At 44.2% G+C, this 19,360-nt stretch overlaps 1 protein-coding gene across 4 annotated transcripts in view; it reads right to left on the reverse strand.

Annotated features, from left to right (window-relative positions):
- Positions 1 to 19,360, reverse strand: part of macf1a (microtubule actin crosslinking factor 1a) — a 322,097-nt gene that overhangs the window by 158,327 nt on the left and 144,410 nt on the right. The window contains exons 4-7 of one of the 4 annotated variants that reach the window (XM_074612658.1): positions 18,770 to 18,859; positions 17,948 to 18,055; positions 15,405 to 15,482; positions 13,627 to 13,719 (exon numbers count right to left, since the gene is read on the reverse strand). In XM_074612658.1, the coding sequence (XP_074468759.1) occupies positions 13,627 to 13,719; positions 15,405 to 15,482; positions 17,948 to 18,055; positions 18,770 to 18,859 (369 nt within the window). Of the gene's footprint in view, positions 1 to 1,693; positions 2,988 to 13,626; positions 13,720 to 15,404; positions 15,483 to 17,947; positions 18,056 to 18,769; positions 18,860 to 19,360 lie in introns of those variants that run through there. The other 3 variants (XM_074612659.1, XM_074612656.1, XM_074612655.1) reach the window with 3 other exon arrangements.

Here is a 19,360-nt window from a genome sequence, read left to right on the forward strand (position 1 = left end):
GCATGAAGCAGCATATTTGTCCATTCCCATGTTGATAAGAGTATTAAATACTTGACAAATCTCTCTTTGAGGTACATTTTGAACAGATAAAAATGTGCGATTAATTTGTGATTAATCACGATTAGCTATGGACAATCATGCGATTAATCGTGATTAAATATTTGAATCGATTGACAGCCCTAAAATAAACCCTTCATTCGCAGAGTTAGAATGGAAAATATGCTGGCTCTACACGCTGTTTTTCCCTACTGTCTCTCTCTCTCTGCCCGCTGAGCGGCGGCTCTCTCGTTCTTTTTTTTTAAGGTATTGAAATAAGAACCAGCACTTTCCCACAATAAGCAGCCCTACTGGCAGGCATCAAACAGAGTCAAACAAGCCAAAGACAGCCAAATAAACAGTCAAATGTCATGTAAAAAGACTACAATGTAAATCAGCAGCAGAATAGGATAGTGATGATGTTTAAATGAACTGATCTCACCCTTCTACTTTTTTCCCTTAAGTAACCTTAACCTCTTTCAACCAAAACCACCAGAGTTACACAGACAGACACACAGAGTTATATTGTGTGCTGTTGAATTGGTTAGAAAATGACAAGTTTCAGTTTGAAGCAAGAAGGAAGCATGTCATTTGAAGCGATGACCCTTCTCTCACACAAACAAAACACACAGCCCGTCCGTCTCACACACTAACAGACGTCGGTAGTAAGCGAGTATCTGTGGTGTGAGGAAAATAACGAGCAATGGAAGGAGGTGAAGGCGACGGAGGGAGGGAAGGATACTGGGAGACAAGGATGGAGAGACAGTCTGTGCTGCGCTGATTAGGCTCTGGGGACAGTGGCGGAAAGAATGGAGAGAGGCATAGTGCCTTTCAAGAGCTGATAACAATACACACACACACACACACACACACACACACACACACACCCTGTATAACCCTTCATGACCACAAACACTGTGCACAAATGACAACAAAGACCCCCTTCAAAAAGCCAAACTCGTACAAATCAAGAGCTGTGAAAGCCTCTCTGCAGCACTATAGACCACTGGTTTAAAAAAATGGGGTCCAGAGACCTCCACCTTTACAGGTAGCACCACCAAGTACAGAGCAGTTTAATGTCACTACTGTTTCATTTACTGCAAAATAACTCAAATTGTTCGTAGATGAATAACTTTTGAGTTCCATTTTTAGCACTTCGTTCTCATTCAGAAAAAAAAATGTTGAATTTAGTTTTGTGTTGGTAATTGATTTCCAATAATAAATATATACATACATTTGCATAAAGTAGCATAATTGCCCACTCCCATGTTGATAAGAGTATTAAATACTTGACAAATCTCCCTTTAAGGTACATTTTGAACAGAAGAAAAATGTGCGATTCATTTGCAATTAATCACGATTAACTACGGACAATCATGCAATTAATCGCGAATAAATACTCTAATCGACTGACAGCCCTAATATTATCACAAGTACCTTTTTTGCACCTTTTTTTTTTTGCCAAATCATATTGTTTCCTGTTACCCGGGTAGCAAATGTTCTGAGATCTGGTGCTGGTCAGCAGGAAACTCTGGATTATTCAACTAATTGTCGTAGCACTCTTCAAGACAGAGATAAAGATAAAGATCTAACAGAGTTGGCTAATGGATGTGATGTGTGGATCACAAGACAGAGGTAGAGGTAAATAGAGGCAAACCTGTGGCAGGAATTTAACAGTCGCCTGCTGCAGTGACAGAGGACTCTCCATTGTGGAGTCCAGTCTCTCTGATGAGCTACTGGTCAGCCCTCCCCAGTCGGTCTGACTGGGAGTGGTGCCCGCCGTCTCTGGAGAGGTCAGCGGCAGGTCGCTGGCATAGCCCGACTCCAACAGAGAAGATTGCTCCTGTGCACGAACTGGAGTGTCCAAGCTGAACCCCTTGACAGCCATAGTTTCGTGAAACCCCATTTGGTTAGAGGACATGGGGGAATCCCCCGCAGACATTTTGTCTCTACTTTTATCATCCTCGGACAGTTGGACTTTGAGAATATTTCCCGTGACTGGAGACGGGGCAAGGGGCTCTTTGCGCACTTCTACCTTGCTATCGCTTTCGCCCCTCCACACCGGAGAGCCAAAATCACTGGGGTACACCGTCCTCACCACGCAGAGTTTACCATCCACCTCGCGGATGTGGACCACACCCTTGTGCTCCCTCCCCGAAGGTGTCCGCACCACTGTTATAGTCCCTTCTGGTCCTCCTTTAACGCCCCCATCCCCCTTTTCTTCTCTCTCTACCCTCCCCTTGTCTTTTTTCTCCTTCTTTTGTCGGAGAATCCAAGGTTTCTCTAGGACCCCTTGGACTTTCTCCTTTACGCGACAGACCCTCCCTCCACCTGGAGTGGTGCTGCCCAGTGCTGGGGCCGTATTGACTGGGGTGGTGTTTGTGGTCTGGCTGTGGATGCTGGAGACATCTACGATGGCGCTCACCGTGTCTTCCTCTCCTGGGAGGCAGAAAACCCCTCTCCAGGCTGGGCTGGGCTTGGGGGACACTTCGAGTATTCGGTGGGCCAAACGTCCCCCTACACTGGCACTCACAGAGCCGGGGGAAAGGGTATTGCTGTGCACGTTAGTTTTGGAATGAGTTAACTGGATGTCAGGCCCTGTTACAAGAGTCCTAGCTCTGCTGCTAAAATCTGCTGTTTCTAGAACTGTGGCCTTCTCCTCATCGTCCTCATCCTCTTCCTCTCTGTCATCAGGCTCGTGGCTTCTTCGTCGCTCAAAGTCATCCTGTTCCGACTCTGCTTTCCTGTTCTTCTTGCCCTTGTGCTTACGTCTGAAACGTAGACGCTTCTTTGGTGAAAGTGGGGCAACTCCGCTGAGTTCCCCCTCCCGAGGAGGCCTGACGCAACCCATGGAGTTCCCCATGTCTCTGATGGTGAATGAGAACGGAGTAGAAAAAAGGAAACCGCAGCAAATTCAGGCAGTTAATCCATCAGAGAGGGAGAATTCATGTTCATTTGGGTTTGGACATGTATTCCAGGTGTTTGAGAGCAAAATCCCATCCCACAGTATAGAGGGGGAAATGATTCAGATAGGCTGGCAAGTGACTGACATCTCCTTTGTTAATCTGACACCTGGGAGTATTGTTAAGTTAGGAAGAGCACGCTTAGCTCTGTTTTCCCATGGTCTCATCTTAAATAAAACCCGGAGAAGAGGGATTGTATCTGAAGGAGAGAGAGGGAAAGTCGCTCTTTTCCTCAGGCAGTTTTTGGTCTAGTCGCGAGGCAGGCAGCTGCAGGCTGACGTGTCACAGCTCCCACCTGTCCTTCCTCTTTCCTTCACCTCACCTGACGTGGATTCAGCGGGTGCACTGGCCAGGCCTGCTGTCTCTCTAAGGGCCCTGCTGTGTAACAGTATGTATATGGACAGGCAGCTTGCTACATTACTTGGGCTGTTTATCCTAGAAGACTTGTGGTCGCAGTCAAGGACACAAGGACACAGTTATGCTAGCAGAGCCACACAAGGGAGGAAAATAAACTGGGCTAGGGTCAGGCTTCTGATTAACCACCGGGATTTTGGCAGGTGAGCTGTTACCTGGTGTAGGGCAAAGTGTCAGGCGGGATGATGAGTGTGGGAGAGAGAGAAATGTAGTGCAGTCTGGAGCTATTCAGACCATTAGTGAAGCTCCAACTGCTTCACACGCTGCCTGTGTCTGTCATGAGAACCAAGTGTGAACGTCTCAGTGTGTTCAGGTACTGCAGGGTTTCTGGGAGTGTTGGAATCAGTGGCAGTCTTATCTCACTTCTTAATTCAATGTCATTCCTTCAAATATGAGGAAAAACAACATCACCATCTGCTGCAATTCCATTCAAATTCCTCTGTCCATCCTCGATAAACCACAAACAATGTGATGTAAAGATTTGTTGTCGGTTCCAGGTGCCAGAGTAATCCAAGAGCTCTATCTACACTGAGATCTAGCAGCTATCTGAGCTCATGAATTAATGATGCCTCTCTCTCCGACTGTGGTAATGTTATTGCAGTGCGAGAGGAGAGAAGTAAGATCTGAGAGGCAAGTCAGCCCCGCAACAGAGATCAGTGGGAATCCAATCCGTCACGGTGCTCGTAGTGGAAGTAGTATTAATGGTGAAGCTGTCGATATCCCCCTCGTAGTAACGGCGATCACGGTGTCTCATTCTGCCGAGGCAGCACGGTGTCCAGATTGGTTGTGGGTGAGAGATAAGTGTGCAGTCAGCCAATGCTGCCGCAGATTGCTGGGAGATTCAGCCAATACTCTGACAGCTTGTTAAATACTCAATCAGAGCATCGGCTTCCCGCCCTGATGCTTCTGCTCGTCATCCTCCCACGATTTATCCTGCTCGTTGAGCTGCTGTCGATCCTTCCAGCTTGTGTGCCTTCCTCCTCTTAAGGGACTGTTGTTGCCAATTTGTCGGAATACAAAATCACTGGCGTTACTTTCTCCCATTGACGAGATTGGCAAGACAGTTCACAGTCTTTACAGTGATCATCTAGGGCAGCTAGATACCTGTGGAATCAACTCAGCGTAGTCCAGAAAACCGGAAAAAATGCAGCTGTAGCAGGGTGCCGGGTCGAAATCTGGAGGCAGCCAAACGGAGACAGACTCCACCTTAAGCTCCCCAGACAGCTTAGCATCACATGCCTCTCCCCTGGATACCAGTCTCAAGATTCCCCCCACCTCGATGTTAGACTCCCCGAGAACTACAGTTGGCTGGGAATTGTGTTCCAGTGCTGTCCAATGATAAACCTCCAGCGTCCTGCTGTCAGTCTGCCAGTTACTCAAGCGAGCTTCCCCTTCATCAGGTGGTGCACTGCGACGATGCAACAGCCGAACAAAATCCACAGTTTGCAGGAGGTGGTGGTGGTGGTGGTGGTGGTGGGGGGGGGGGGGGGGGGGGGTATTTAGACCGTGTCTTACTCCGAGACAAAAACAAATCTGTCAGGCTAGGGGAAAAGGCGACTCGTTTCTCGTCTCTGGTGCCTTTTCGTCTCTTAATAACTCCTCACGTCCACTGGATCTAATTAGGAAGAGGGATCTGGGGTAGGAGCCGGGTCTGGACTCTGAGGCAGAAAAAGGAGGAAGGGAGGAAGAGACCGGTCCTCCGTCTGCTTAGCTAAGGTCTTGTCAAGATCCAGTTTAAAGTGGCAGACCTACTTCAGGTAGAGATTTGTATCTGGAACAGAGCCAAAGGGAATCAGTGTCCAGTGAAGGGCAGTCCTGAACTCCACGCAGCACAGCAGCAGCAGAGGTTAGGACAAGAGGGTCCGCACGCCATGTCCCCTTCAAAAACATGCAGGGAGCAAAAACACAGGAACACAGGGCGTCTCCGGCTAAAGGAAACCGTGGCTCCGTCAGACAAGCATGGCTGGATTGATCCGATTGATACGGTGGAGGCCAGAGAAACAGTAAGTGTCCTGGAGGGAGGGCGAGTGTGTGTTTGTGGCTGCGAGGTTGGGCGGTCCCCTGGTCAGCTGCGTGAGCCCGGCTGTGTACGTGTCCATGAGTGTGTCTTGTCCTGCCGTGCGTTTTGTGGCTTGAGGCCTGCTGGTCCGGTGGAAGCCGGGAGCTCCAGTGACAGCAGGCAGCCTGGATTCGTCTCTGCCTCGGCTGGCTTCGCTCCTCTGCTTTATCCCTCGCTCACAGACGCCGGCAGAGGGAGAGAAAAAGCTTTTATCTCCCGGCTGCTGCAGCTTCACACTCTCTTCTGCTCGATCTCTCACTCTCACAATCCACCCCTCCCTCCTCGGCTCGCCTCCTCCTATCCGCTTCCTCATTACTCATGCCTCTCTCTCTCTCTCTCCCTCTCTCTCGGCTGTTAGTGAGCAGCTTTCTATGCCACAAACACACACACACACACTTGACCCAAAAGCTTCCCTGAGTGACAGCGAACGGGAGAGAAATCAAATCTAAAGACCGTCGAGTCTCCGCAACATAAATGAGAAGCAGGTTAGCACTTCAATCTGTTTCTCTCTCTCTCTCTCTCTCTCTCTCTCTCTCTTTCCATCTATTCCCTTCGGTCTCCATCTGTTCATCAAGCTACAGGTTATGAATGGCTCTGGGGGAGAAGAGAAGAGGCGCAGGGAGAAGGAGGGAGGGAGGGACGAAAGAGATTTGAGAGAATTAAGAGAAAGTTGAAGAGGACAGAAGAAAAACAGGAGGGGATGGACGGAGGCTGCGAAAGGATCAAGAGATGAGACGGGGGGGGGGGGGGGGGGTTAAATAGGGGGCGCGCACACATCATAGCAGTTAGGGTTGGTAAATATACTATGAGTCAATGGAGATAGTTCTATACCGTTTATACAGAGGCAGTTAGCTTTCAATATCACTGCTTTTACTAGGTCACTGTTGGCTTTTTAACGGCAACATGGGGTTTTGGGGATTTCTGCATCAATGTGATGAAGTACCTGGATTTTACAGGCATTTAATCCACTGGATTAGCCCAAAATAGACCTTTTTCAATCTGATTTCTAAAATCTGTAAACGGTTAATGCTGTGCTAAAGCAATTATTAACGGATGGATTGACTGTTCGTATCATTTATGTTAAGCAAAAAATGCCAAACGATTTCTGGTTCCAGATAATCTGATACATTTCCTGCAATTCTCTCTCTTGTTATATCACTGTAAGTTATATTTGGGGGTTTTGGACTGTTAATCGCAAAAAAAAGAATAATGTGAAGTAGGGCTGTGAAAGTTAACGAGATAATGACGCGTTAACGCAAATTCTTTATCGCATCATCAATGCAATTTGTGATATTTAATTAACCTCTTCAAGGTCTGACAATGCCGCTAGAGTGAAGATACTGACATCATATGAAATTCGAAAAACCTAATGAATCCATCGGTATCAACCATGTCATACTAGCTATTCGAGAAGGAGGTTAAATAACGCTCCGAACTTACGTTACATATATATGTGAATGTACTGTAAATGGGTTCTATGGGTACCCACGAGTCTCCCCTTTACAGACATGCCCACTTTATGATAATCACATGCAGTTTGGGGCAAGTCATAGTCAAGTCAGCACACTGACACACTGACAGCTGTTGTTGCCTGTTGGGCTGCAGTTTGCCATGTTATGATTGGAGCATATTTTTTATGCTAAATGCAGTACCTGTGAGGGTTTCTGGACAATATCTGTCATTGTTTAGTGTTGTTAATTGATTTCCAATAATAAATATATACATACATTTGCATAAAGCAGCATATTTGCCCACTCCCATGTTGATAAGAGGATTAAATACTTGAAATTCTCCCTTTAAGGTACATTTTGAACAGATAAAAAAATGTGTGATTATTTTGTGATTAATCACAATTAACTATGGACAATTGTGCGAGTATTCAGGATTAAATATTCTAATTGATTGACAGCCCTAATATGAAGACATCATGTTGGGTTTTGGGAAAATGTGATTGCTACTACTTTCTGACATTTTAACGATAAATAAAAATGATTTGCAGATCAATCAATAATGGAAATAAACAGCCCTTACAGACATTAAAGTATAAAATAGGGTTTAACTCCCCTCGGACACCACTAAATACATTTAAAGGCATGTTGCCACATACAGTCTTTAAGCCTCTACAGGCTTCCACCCACCACCACTGCATAGAAATTGAATAACACAGCTCATATACATACATGTGATACTGTACACTATACACAAAAGGATTTGTCACCAACACTGCAGATGTATGAAGTCATAGTACTTTGCATATATAGTAAGTGCCTGATGCATGACGAATGTTTTCAGAGAGACAGATATGGATGGAGAGCTCTAACAGGCGACGCTCTCAAGTGGCGAAAGCAACGGTAATCCATCTTCTCTCATTAACCGAAAGCACAAGAGAACACAACGCACACAAACACACATGGAAAAAGGCCTGAACCAATGGGAGAAGAGCACTAATCAAGCCCCTGAGGCTTTCGTCCTTTTACTGTGGCTTCATGAGCTGTGGTAATCAGACGGCAGCCTCTGTCTGAACCCAGTGTCAGCTTTTCACCAGACACAATCGCTGCATGTTGGACTTTCACAAGCTCTTTTGATCATATATCTAGCAGCTCTTTTGTCGATTATGTGCACTGAAGCATAGTGATTGATCTTGAAATTTTAATTATTATTATTATTATTATTATTAATAATAATAATAATAATAATAATAATAATTCAGGCTCCATCTGCACTCAGAGTAGCTTTAAGATGCTGAGTCTTTACATTCTCAGATCCAAAAGGTCTGAAAAGCCAATTTGAAAAATCTAAGTTAAGTCACACAACTCCAACCAATACTAAAATAAATTATTACTGTTATTAAAAGCCCACTCTACGGAAGCCTTGAGAGGCAAATAAAAAAAATAACTCTGGTGATCCATTTTCTAAGTTTGATTTAAATTGTTTTCTCTTCTGTTCCTTAAATTTAAATAAAATAAAATGAAAAATTTTAGGCAGGATGCACTTCAGCCTCTTGTGGCCAAAATAGATATTACAACAACAAATGCAACAAATTCAGGGAAAAAAGTAACTTTAAAAAATTATCCTGGTAATAATAAATAAATAAATAGTGAACTTAGAAAGATTATCCTGGCAACTTCATTTTTTACCTCTTCTTGTGTTATAAATATAGGAGAGAAAACTATTTAGTTCAGACTTAGAAAATGGATCACCAGAATTTTTTTTTCTCACTTGCCTTCAGGGCTTCCGTACACTACACTATGGTGATGTATTTAGGTAATTCTGGCTTTGCAAGCACTTGAGAGCTACACTGCTGTGTCCAAGTACAAGATATTATGCCATGTTCCCCCAACTAACATGACAGAACATGTAGAAGAAGGATAATGAACTCTGAGACCTCCAACTTATTTATATATAACTAAACAAGACGATAAATGAAAATAAAGTCATTGAATCTAGTTTGTGTTGCTTAGAAACCTCATGACTATTTGCTGCCATGTTATGTTGATAAGGACTAACAAAGGTTAAATAGACAAAGGAGGTTTGTATTGAAGATAAACATCTGCCATGTGTTTTTCATTAGTGCTGTTTTAGTTTCTGTTCCTGACAGCGTGCTCCATGGTGGGCATCTACAGTGAAGCCAGTTTTAATGGACACAGATGGCGATCGATTGATGCAAACACAAGGAACGACACTAATAAAGTGACCCCCTCCTGCTGATTGTGCCTTGAAGCCACTCAGAGAAACAGTGATGATGTTCTTCAACAACTCAGAAATTAACTAAGTAGAAATTAGCAGTTATACATACAGCTAGCTTAACCAATCACAGGCAGACACAGTTTGCCTGGAGACTTTCAACAAGCCTGGTCATCTTTCACAATGAGCTAAGTTGTGTCACCTAGTGGTTTGACTGAGTAACTACAGTCAAGGTTAAATAGGGAGTATTGGAATCAGTGTTGTAAATGAAAAACCTCTGGGTTTAAAGCTGTTTGACTTCAGCAGGATTGCTGAGGGACCAGGCTGTCTGGGGCCAGCTGATCCAGAGATAGAACGCTTCATCTGTAACTTAATGTATCGGTGAAATAATGGCTCACAACAGTTAGAACCCAAATGAAAAATGATAGCTCAGTGAGAGACTTCCTAGAAATAAGTAATGTGCCGAGTCACTCATTTGCACATGCACGTTCTGGTCACAGAGACCTGGATCATCAGACCAAAGCGGCCGGTAGGAATAATGTGGAAATGATAGATTTCTCTCATTTGGCTCACATATCTTTTGAATATTTGAATATATTAACATTGGATATTTGTGTCATGCCGACTCTGAGGTGGCTTTAGGATCAACTTCCTGCAGCTCTCTGCTGTAATACACTGTATAACATTTTTTTTTTAAAACCTGAGAGCTGTGATTGGACATTGACAGCTGTCAGCATTTTGAGACAATGTTTCCTGTGTATTACACTAAATACTGCACTAAAACCATGTGGTTTAATCAAATGACATTTTAATACAAAATAAATAAAAATGATTGTTTCAGTCTATTTCCAAAGAGCAGAATGAAGTCCAGATGTAGTTCAAACCTTAACATAAGATCATCCCATTGATATTGTATTTTTGCAGTGTAATAGGGTCGTAGAAGGGAGGACATTGAACATGTAGAACATAAGCGGGACATGTTGCTGATCCACCACCATGCATTTACAGTAATAATCATCTAACCCCCCAAAAAATGCAGGGACACAGAGCTGGACAGAGTGCGACTGGAGTTCCTCACTGCAGCTCTAATGCAAAACTGTCGTCATCTCGTCAACCCACTGAACTCTGGAAACTATTTGCTGCTCTGCGGGGCCAATTTCATTTTTCCACCTATTTATTTCTTTTTATCTCTCCTAGCCGGTTCCAGCCCCGGTCCTGTCCATCATCTTTGGGTTAGTCCTCTACTCCTCCTCCTCCTCCATCCTTTCATCCCTCCACCCCTCCACCTCTCTCTCTCTCTCTCTGTGTAACACGATGTTCTGCTGAGTCATGCCCACTGAAACGGTTGCCGGGGTGTCACGCACTACTGTTTCCATGGCAACCAGTTGGCAGTGTCACCTTGTTAAGTTTCACACCACAGCACAGTCTAGTGGCCAACCAGAGCAGCTACAACCAGTTCATGAACCTTTCTGATATCAAAAAACAAATAAATAAATAAATTAGATGCCAAGACTGTTTTTGTTCAATCTCAAAAGTCTTTGTATTGATTTGTTTTTGTCTGTAACACGGCCGTCGCGCATGACTCGGTTACCAAGTGGTAATGAGAGTCCTGCTGTTCCGATTTCAACAGAGTACAACCCTGTCTGCAGGCCACAGTGATGGAACATTTGGACATTTGGTGGAAATTATTCCACATCAGGAATCAGAGAGAACACCCGACAGTTCAAATGATTGACTGTCTAGACTAAACACACGCCCTAAAGATAACTATGCACTATGTAGACATTTCTTTTAATCTAGAACTAGTTGGACTACTAAAAAATGCTTTTTAGTTGCAATGTTCTGAAATCCTTGAGATTAAAGCTGTATTCAAAACCGCCTACTACATACTACTGAGGAACGCAGTATGCAGTATACAGTACATGCTGCATACTGCGTTCCTCAGTAGTATGCAGTATGAAACAGTTCAAGTGATTAAAGTGATGTATTTTGCAGTATGCTAGGCTAGGTTTCAGCCTATAAACAAGCTGCAAAAAACAAAAAACAAACTCGTGCCACTATTGCAATATTATTGAAAAATACAACTTTGATTTTTTTGTTTGTGACCACTGTTAGTTTACTTCATAAGATACTACATGATTTAGCTCCAGGTGAAGTAACGTGGGGACAGTAAATATAAAACATCGCTCGACAAAACTGCTTTTTCAGTTACAGCAAGAAAACAGTGGACTGATCTCCCTCCAAATATTAGAGGAATGTTAAAAATGATCATGTTGTCTCAGCAGGTATCAGCTCTCTTTCCCTCGCCTTTTTCTCTCACCACTCTGCTGCTCTGTAGCCGGCCTTTGAGCGTGACCGGTCGGCTCTCCAGCAAGCTATGCCCGCCGGCGATTGTGGAGCTTTTCTCAACTCCAAAAAGACAGATAAACACAGGTTCAATTTAATTGTATAATGGACATTTGTGTTGTGATATCTAAACAAACTATCCATCAACAGGGAAATAAACCCTCTTTTTACAAGACCGGGGTCTTGATAGAGCTCCAGCCAGCTCATAGCAGTCTGTGAGAGTGACCGCCCAGCTGGCGAGGCAGCGACCCCGGCAGGCGCTAGTTTGCTGTCACAGCAGTTTGTGGAGCTTCTAAACTCTGAAAATGTCGGAGCAAATGTTCGATTCACCGTCTAATATCATAAAATTGTCAATAATCAAAATCTACACGAATGATTTCTCGCCCAAAAAATTCTCAGAAATAAATTTTGTGATGAAATAGCTACGAAAAAAAGTGCCCTTTATTGCTGCTGTTGTTGTTGCGACCATAGCCTATACCGTTCCAGCGCTTTGCATTGTGGGATACAGTCGGCGAGGTAGACTGGTCCGATGCATACTGGAGAATTTTTCCAAATCAGAAAGTCAGAAATCAAAAAGTGAGATTTTCATTCCTTTTATCGTACAAAGCAGGTTTAAGTGCTATATAAATACTGTTAAAAAAATCAAAACTCTCAATATACGGAGAAATACACACAGCTCGTATTCAGAAATTGCGCGTTTGAAACAAGCCGTTAGGATTTCTGTCCATTTGTGATGTCACAAATATACAATATTTAGACCATTACACGGTTTTAAACGTAAACATTCTAAATGTGTCCCAGTTTATTTCCTGTTGCAGTGTATGTAAATGACATCAGCTGACAGGAAGTAAAAATGGACCCAAACTGTTGCCTAGCAACTCAATTCCATTGAAATGCACTAAAACGGAGCATTTCAGACAGAGGATAAATAAAGGCATATTCAGGCAGACAGTATGAGGAAAATAAACTTGTTTTTTTTAACATTAAAGTATGTAAACATGTTCTAGTAGAAACACAAAATACAAGTATGAACCTGAAAATGACCACGATATGGGACCTTTAAGACCCGTTTTCTACAGCACTTTGTGTTGTGATATCTGTTCTAGAGAGGTGAAGGTGCTATATAAATACATTTTGACTTAACCCACTTTACTTAAAGAATCACGACTAGTTGTTATGATCATATGATTGCAGAAAACAATTAGAACAAGCAGTTTTGCCCCAAAAGCGCTAAATAAGTCAATCTTTTTATGCTATCAGCAACAACTAATAAAAAAACTGAAGCCAAATAGTGTCCGTGTGACACTTAGAGGACGACTTCCTGCAGGGGCCGGCTCATAGTCAGGACAACAACACCATTAAATCACAGATATGCCCAAATGCCTTCGAGCACAGAGTCACATTGTACACTCTTATAAAACACTAACCCGCATGAAAGACTTGCAAAAAAGTACTACATATAGCATGTGTAAATTCAACTACTATGGCATATAAACACACACACCAACATGTCAGCTAACCACCATGTTGTTTCCTTATGAGACTGTCCTGTGTATTCTCAATGCACAGACTGAGGCACTGAAGTAAACCATCATACTGGCAGGAAACAGAGCGCATCTCGCTCAGAGATTCCACAGAAAATCATGAACAAGAACACACACACACACACACTCTCTTTCTGATTGCGGGTGTCTTGCAAGAAGCAACCTCTTCTGTTGCATAAGTTAACGCTGGTTTGCCAGTACACACACACACACACATACACAGCGCTAAGCTCATCCCGGCAGTGATAATAACTCAAATCCCCGCAGCTGGACAGAGATGCTGAGTAACAACAGGACACACAGAACACAGAAATAAAGTCCACATTTGGAGCAATATGTTTTGGTTAAATCCAGATTGAATCCCAGCACTAATGATGTAGGCTGTAACTCAGTTACTACATAATCAATTAGAGGTATTATGTCATTAAGAGCTGGATATAAGAACCTTTAGCTGCCCGTTAAGCTTTTCAAACGGAGAATTCAAGATGTTATGTTCATGCTGGTTTGACTGAAATAACCATTAATTGGGTCCAACAACAGGAAACACAGAGCTACAGAACAGCATGTGAAGGGCACAGACCTGGAAGTGAAGGATGATGGTCCAGATGAGACCTAACGTCAACTTGGGGTTCCCGTCGGTGATGTCGTCGTTCCTGATGTTCACAAGTTTGACCTAAAAACGGCAAAACAGAAGATTTTTTTGGTTTGGTTTCCTATAACGAAATGACAACATCTGCTAAGATACAAGCAAATATTTCACACAAAAAAGTAGTCTCTTTTAGTCGCTACCGTAATGGGAAGAAAACACATAACTCGTCTTCATTTTCTGCATGTTGAGGATGAAAAATTATCTCTGTTCCAACTATCATGCTCATTATGGAAAAGAGACCTTGTTAAATCTAGCGGCTCCGGCTGAGCAAAGCCACAAGGGCTGTATAATTAGACCTGCAGTGAAACTCAGAAAGGATTCAGAGGAAGAAAAAGGTCAATCCTCTACCGCTGCTGCCTCCAGGGAACGAGACAAGAGGGACAAGAGATGCAGTTTAAGAGAGATAGGGACACTAGAGATATGGAGGAAGAGTGTGTTTGATTTGAGAGAAAGAGCTGTGGTTTGAGAGCAAACGAAGGCCCTGTTCAGACCTGGTATTAACATGCGTCCTTGGTGGTCGGATCACAGGTGGACAGCTCTAAGTACAGGTGTGAACGCACCCAAGACGCATTGAGGACGCATTGAGATCAGATCTTTCAGACCACATTCAGAGGTTGTCTGGGCCACATTAAGGACCGCCTACTCTACTGATGTCCCGCTGGGATCCGCGGGGTAACCACGCCCCTCAGGTGAGCAGAGAGGCGAGCCCTCGTCTGCCTCGTAGCATGGAAACGGCCTCTGTGCTCTACTGTATTCTGTCGGTACATCTGTATTTTATTAAAATATACCTTATCTATAGGCTACATATCCATCAGACTGGGAACAGGAAGTGCATTATCATCATACTGTCGGAGATGTGTCGGTGTTTTTGCTCCGCTGCTTTGCACGGAGCTGACACCAGCGCTGCCTAGTTTGACCGTTTGGTCGGATTCCGCGAGTGATTGACAGCCGGCTCTCATAGACCTCAGATCAGATCTTACTGCTTGTTTTCCTCCGGTCTGTGAAATCTTGCAGATGCTGTTAGGAGCACCGGAGGACACAGAGGAACATGATTTTTTTCAGGTTACCCGTTTCATGCACTACTGTCACGATATAGAGACCGTTTTATAAACATAACTTATTTGCTCCAATCTCGACTTCAGCTTTAATGTTAGTAATCATCTGGGGAAGTTTCATGGTGTTATCTATTGGTATTATTTTTTACCCTATTAACTTGTAGTGTCCCCCCTTAATTGTTCGTAATTCTTATGGACACCACACATGACAAAGAGCACAGAAACGTTCATCATGTTAGTCTAAAATCCCAGATCACAGCAACAGATCTGGAACAAGAATGGTCTCGTCTCCTACGGCTTATCTCGTGGGATTATAAATTAGTTAAATGGTCAACTGTTTGCTCAGTTAATAACAAGCTACTTGTGAGAACAAGTGACTCTTTCTTTGCAGGCTCTTGTTCACAGGTGAATGAGAAATGTGAGGAAAGGCTTTAACATGTGTGTGATTGATAACTCCTTCACAGTGAACTCATCAGATGCTTCATAAAGATATGAAGTTAAGAATTAGATGCAGGTGTTTTTCCACCCATGTTTGATCTGTTGTGTATTACTTAGACACAACCACCACATTTTCAGTTCTCATCACTCATATTGTTTATATTGCATGTGATGTGAATATCCACGTTATGTCTGTCTGTCCATTTGTGTGCGTACCTGTCTCTGTTTGAGGAAGTCCAGCGCTATTTGGACATTCTGTAGTCGATGAAATCTCATTCGGCCCTTTTCTCTGGGCTGGAAAGAAAAGAAAGGAGGAAAAAAAAAGAGAAAAGTCAACAAATGAATTTAAACTCTGGAACTTTTAGTGACACACACACGCAGGAGGCAGCAGTGAGTGCAAACAAAGCTGAATTCAATCCACAGTGCAGTGAAGTACAAAAGTCAGCACAGTTGTATTGACATGAAATGGTCCTCTGGGGGGCGCTGTCTTCAACAGGAGCAGTTAAAGACATGCTCAAAAACTCAGGAGCAAACTCCACCCAAACCATGCTGCTTCACAATGAAACAATGCAGTCTTCATTATCACATCATTTCTCTCCTTTTCTTTATTCAACAGCACATTTTCACACACAGACATCCAGATTAGGGTTCAGAGGGAGGAGAGGTAGAGTTTAAGAGAAAGAAAGAAAGAAAGAAAGAAGAAGTATGAAATAAAACACACAAACACACTCTTGCTTCAAAAAAGTAGATGAGTGCAGGATGCAGATGTGGGTTCACACTGTGCTGGTAAAAGGAAGGTACACTCAGGATTAGTCATGGACAGGAGAGGAGAGGAGAGGAGAGGAGAGGAGAGGAGAGGAGAGGAGAGGAGAGGAGAGATGATAGAGGATAGAGGAGAGGAGAGGAGAGAGGATAGAGGAGAGGAGAGAGGAGAGAGGATAGAGGAGAGGAGAGAGGATAGAGGAGAGGAGAGAGGACAGAGGAGAGGAGAGATGATCGAGGAGAGAGGACAGAGGATAGAGGAGAGGAGAGATGATCGAGGATAGAGGAGAGGAGAGAAGACAGGACAGAGGAGAGGAGAGGAGAGAGGATAGAGGAGAGGAGAGGAGAGAGAACAGAGGATAGAGGAGATGATAGAGGATAGAGCAGAGGAGAGAGGATAGAGGAGAGGAGAGGGGAGATGATAGAGGATAGGAGAGAGGACAGAGGACAGAGGAGAGGAGAGAGGATAGAGGAGAGGAGAGGAGAAAGGAGAGAGGACAGAGGAGAGAGGACAGAGGAAAGGAGAGAGGACAGAGGAGAGAGGAGAGAGGAGGGGTGTATGTGTTTTCTATGCTATACATTACCAAGTGTAAGATTTTAATTTGTTGTCATTGTACTGACTGAGCTACTGAATGTGTTAATGGGTCTAACATAGGGATGTCCATAATTAACCGTTTAACCGCTAACCGACATTAAGCATTTTAACCGATTAACGCTATCGGTTAAAACGGTTAAAAGAAATGTTAATAATTAACTCAAAAGCTGAGCGGCTCAGAGGAGCGGCTCGTCTTTTTAAGGAGAAAAGCTGGTCCACCTTAACAGTCCACCTTAAGAGGCAGAGCCGGAGTTGCAGGATACAGGAAGTCGGCTCCGGTCTCTCCAGCTCGCTTGAGCGGAGTGGAGGAGTTGTAGTTTTATAGCATTTATTCACCGACAAATAAACTGTACACACACTGCTACATCTACGTTCACAGCTAGAACGCCACCAACAACCTCACACTCACCACCAACACACACACACAATCTGTTGGAAACTCGCTAAAGTTACGCAGACTACGTGTACGGCGGCGAGCACGAAGCCTCCGGCAATGCTAGAGCTGCTAACGTAGCACAAACACACACAGTTGGACACTCGCTAAAGTTCCGCCGGGCAGACACACAGCTGACAACCTGCTAAACTAAACTAAATGTGCGGTGGAGACTTTTACTGGGAAAGTGGCTGCATGTCCGCGACACTACACGCAGCATCGTAGCTGCTAAATTAACGCTCCTGGACGGTGAACTGGAGACTCCCGTCAACCAATATCTGTTGTGCTCCTGCAGCTGGTACACCGCTGCATGCGAGGCACAAATCTTGTCGGTTAACGGTTAATAATCGGTTAACGAGGGTCGGTTATCGGTTAAGACATTTTTCAAAATGAGCATCCCTAGTCTAACATGTTATGCTGAGATATGTTTCTAATGTTTAGCCCAGCTCATTTACAAACTCAATAATAAACATGTAGTTACATGAATGCCTCTCTGACTGATTATCTTAGTAAAGGTAGAATTTACGGCTGAGCTGTTGCATTAGATAACATCATTTATATTTCACTGCACGCAATTCATGCAAAAAATAGTCAGAGCGTTGTTGGGTGAAAACTTCAAATCTTTATAATGCTAACTTTTCTGGAACTAACAACCTTGTGTTTAAAGGTGGACGAACTTGAATGTCTCTATCCGTCTGTCCACTAAACCATCGTATACGTATATGTTCTGATGCTGTCACCCAACAGAAAAGAGGGTCTAGATGTAGTGTGACAGTAACACGGCAGCGTTATAATGGTGTCATGTGCAGCCCAGTATGCTGGTCAGAAATCAGTGGCACAGCATTCTCATGCAGCTTCACAGCTCCACCTATAGGCGCGGAGGGCGGAGGGTGAAGCTCAAAGGGTTAGAGGTCAGAAGTGACAGAGTGAGCGGTGGATGGGGGGGGGGAGGGTATGATCTGAACATACTCCCTGAGCTCCTTCCTCCTCCTCATCATCATCCTCCCCTCCAAGCAAGATGAGAGGGGGGGCCCGCGAGGCATATGCCCGTTTCAATGGAGGGCCGCTCTTCTGTTGCTATGGTAACAGAAGGGGGGGGGAGGAAATGGGAGATAGAAAGAGAGGAAGAAGAGATTTGGTGGATAAAGAGGACAGAATGAAAGAGGGCAGGTCCAAGTGAAAAAAAGGGGACAAAAGTACCATAACTGCAAAAAATAATTAAACACTGTAAAAAAATTTTAAAAAAAAACTCTCACACAGATCATAGTTCATGAAAGTGACAGTGTCAGAGAGGAGGTTCTTTGTGTGATTGTGTGCATACCTAAGCAGACCAGAGTCAGCAGTCTGATTCTGTTAGTCTACCTGTCCGCCACTAAACCAGCTTGCGTCACATCGCGGCCTGGTTGTCTGTCAGCATTAGGACTTAAGGCTCTTACATCATCATCATCATGCCGAGTAAAGTCAGGCAACCGGGGCTCAAACTGCTGCGTTACGCTCTGGCTCTTAACTCTGGCATGAATAGTGTGTCAGCCCGGAGCAGACAATCACCCCGAATGTCTAACACCTTCAACCTGGAAAAGTTTCAACTGCCTCTCCAACTCCGCTGGGACTTTTTAAAGAGTGTGTGTAACATTCTCAGGAGCACTGTGACGATTTGAACTGGGGATGACAGGGTGTGTGATGGAGCACAGTAGGAGTGTGTGATGGAAAATATTACAGTGTGATAATAATAAGAGAGAGAATATTCTTGTGTCTGTGCAGACGTGTCTGAGAGAGATAAAGAATCCATACCAGGGTGACTCCAGAGAGGACCTCCAGCAAGGAAATCAGGTTATGTCCATCCCTCAGGTCCTCATACAGGTCTGTGATGTGCTTCCTCACCTGAGAAAGGAGGGAGGAAAAAGGGAAGGAAGGAAGGAAGGAGGATGAGGTAAGGTGAGAAGGAATGAAGGGGAAAAGAAATGATGGAGAGAAAAACAGAAAGAGAAAAAGTTAATCCCACACTCCAATCACCCCTCTGTTGACTCAACACTGTTGACATCTGTCAAGCCGATTGCCCCACAGCTGACGGGGGCTGGTGACAGTGGTTGCCAGGGCCAACGGAGACGAGGCACCAGCTGTGTCCTCGTGTCTCTGTTGCCATGACACCGCCTCCGCTATGAGTGGGGTGGGGGCAGGTTGTCACCGGTGGCGACCGCTGTCGACACGGTGACACAGCAGCCTGATCAGCATCAGTGCTGGGTTTGTCTGAAAGTGGGACACTGAGTGAGACAGACAGACGGACAGACGGACAGACGGACAGACAGACAGACAGACAGACAGACAGACAGACAGACAGACAGACAGACAGGGAATAATGAATCAGCCGAGCTGTGACAGGTG

The sequence above is a fragment of the Sebastes fasciatus genome, chromosome 17 (assembly GCF_043250625.1).
Source record: "Sebastes fasciatus isolate fSebFas1 chromosome 17, fSebFas1.pri, whole genome shotgun sequence".
NCBI lineage: Eukaryota > Metazoa > Chordata > Actinopteri > Perciformes > Sebastidae > Sebastes > Sebastes fasciatus.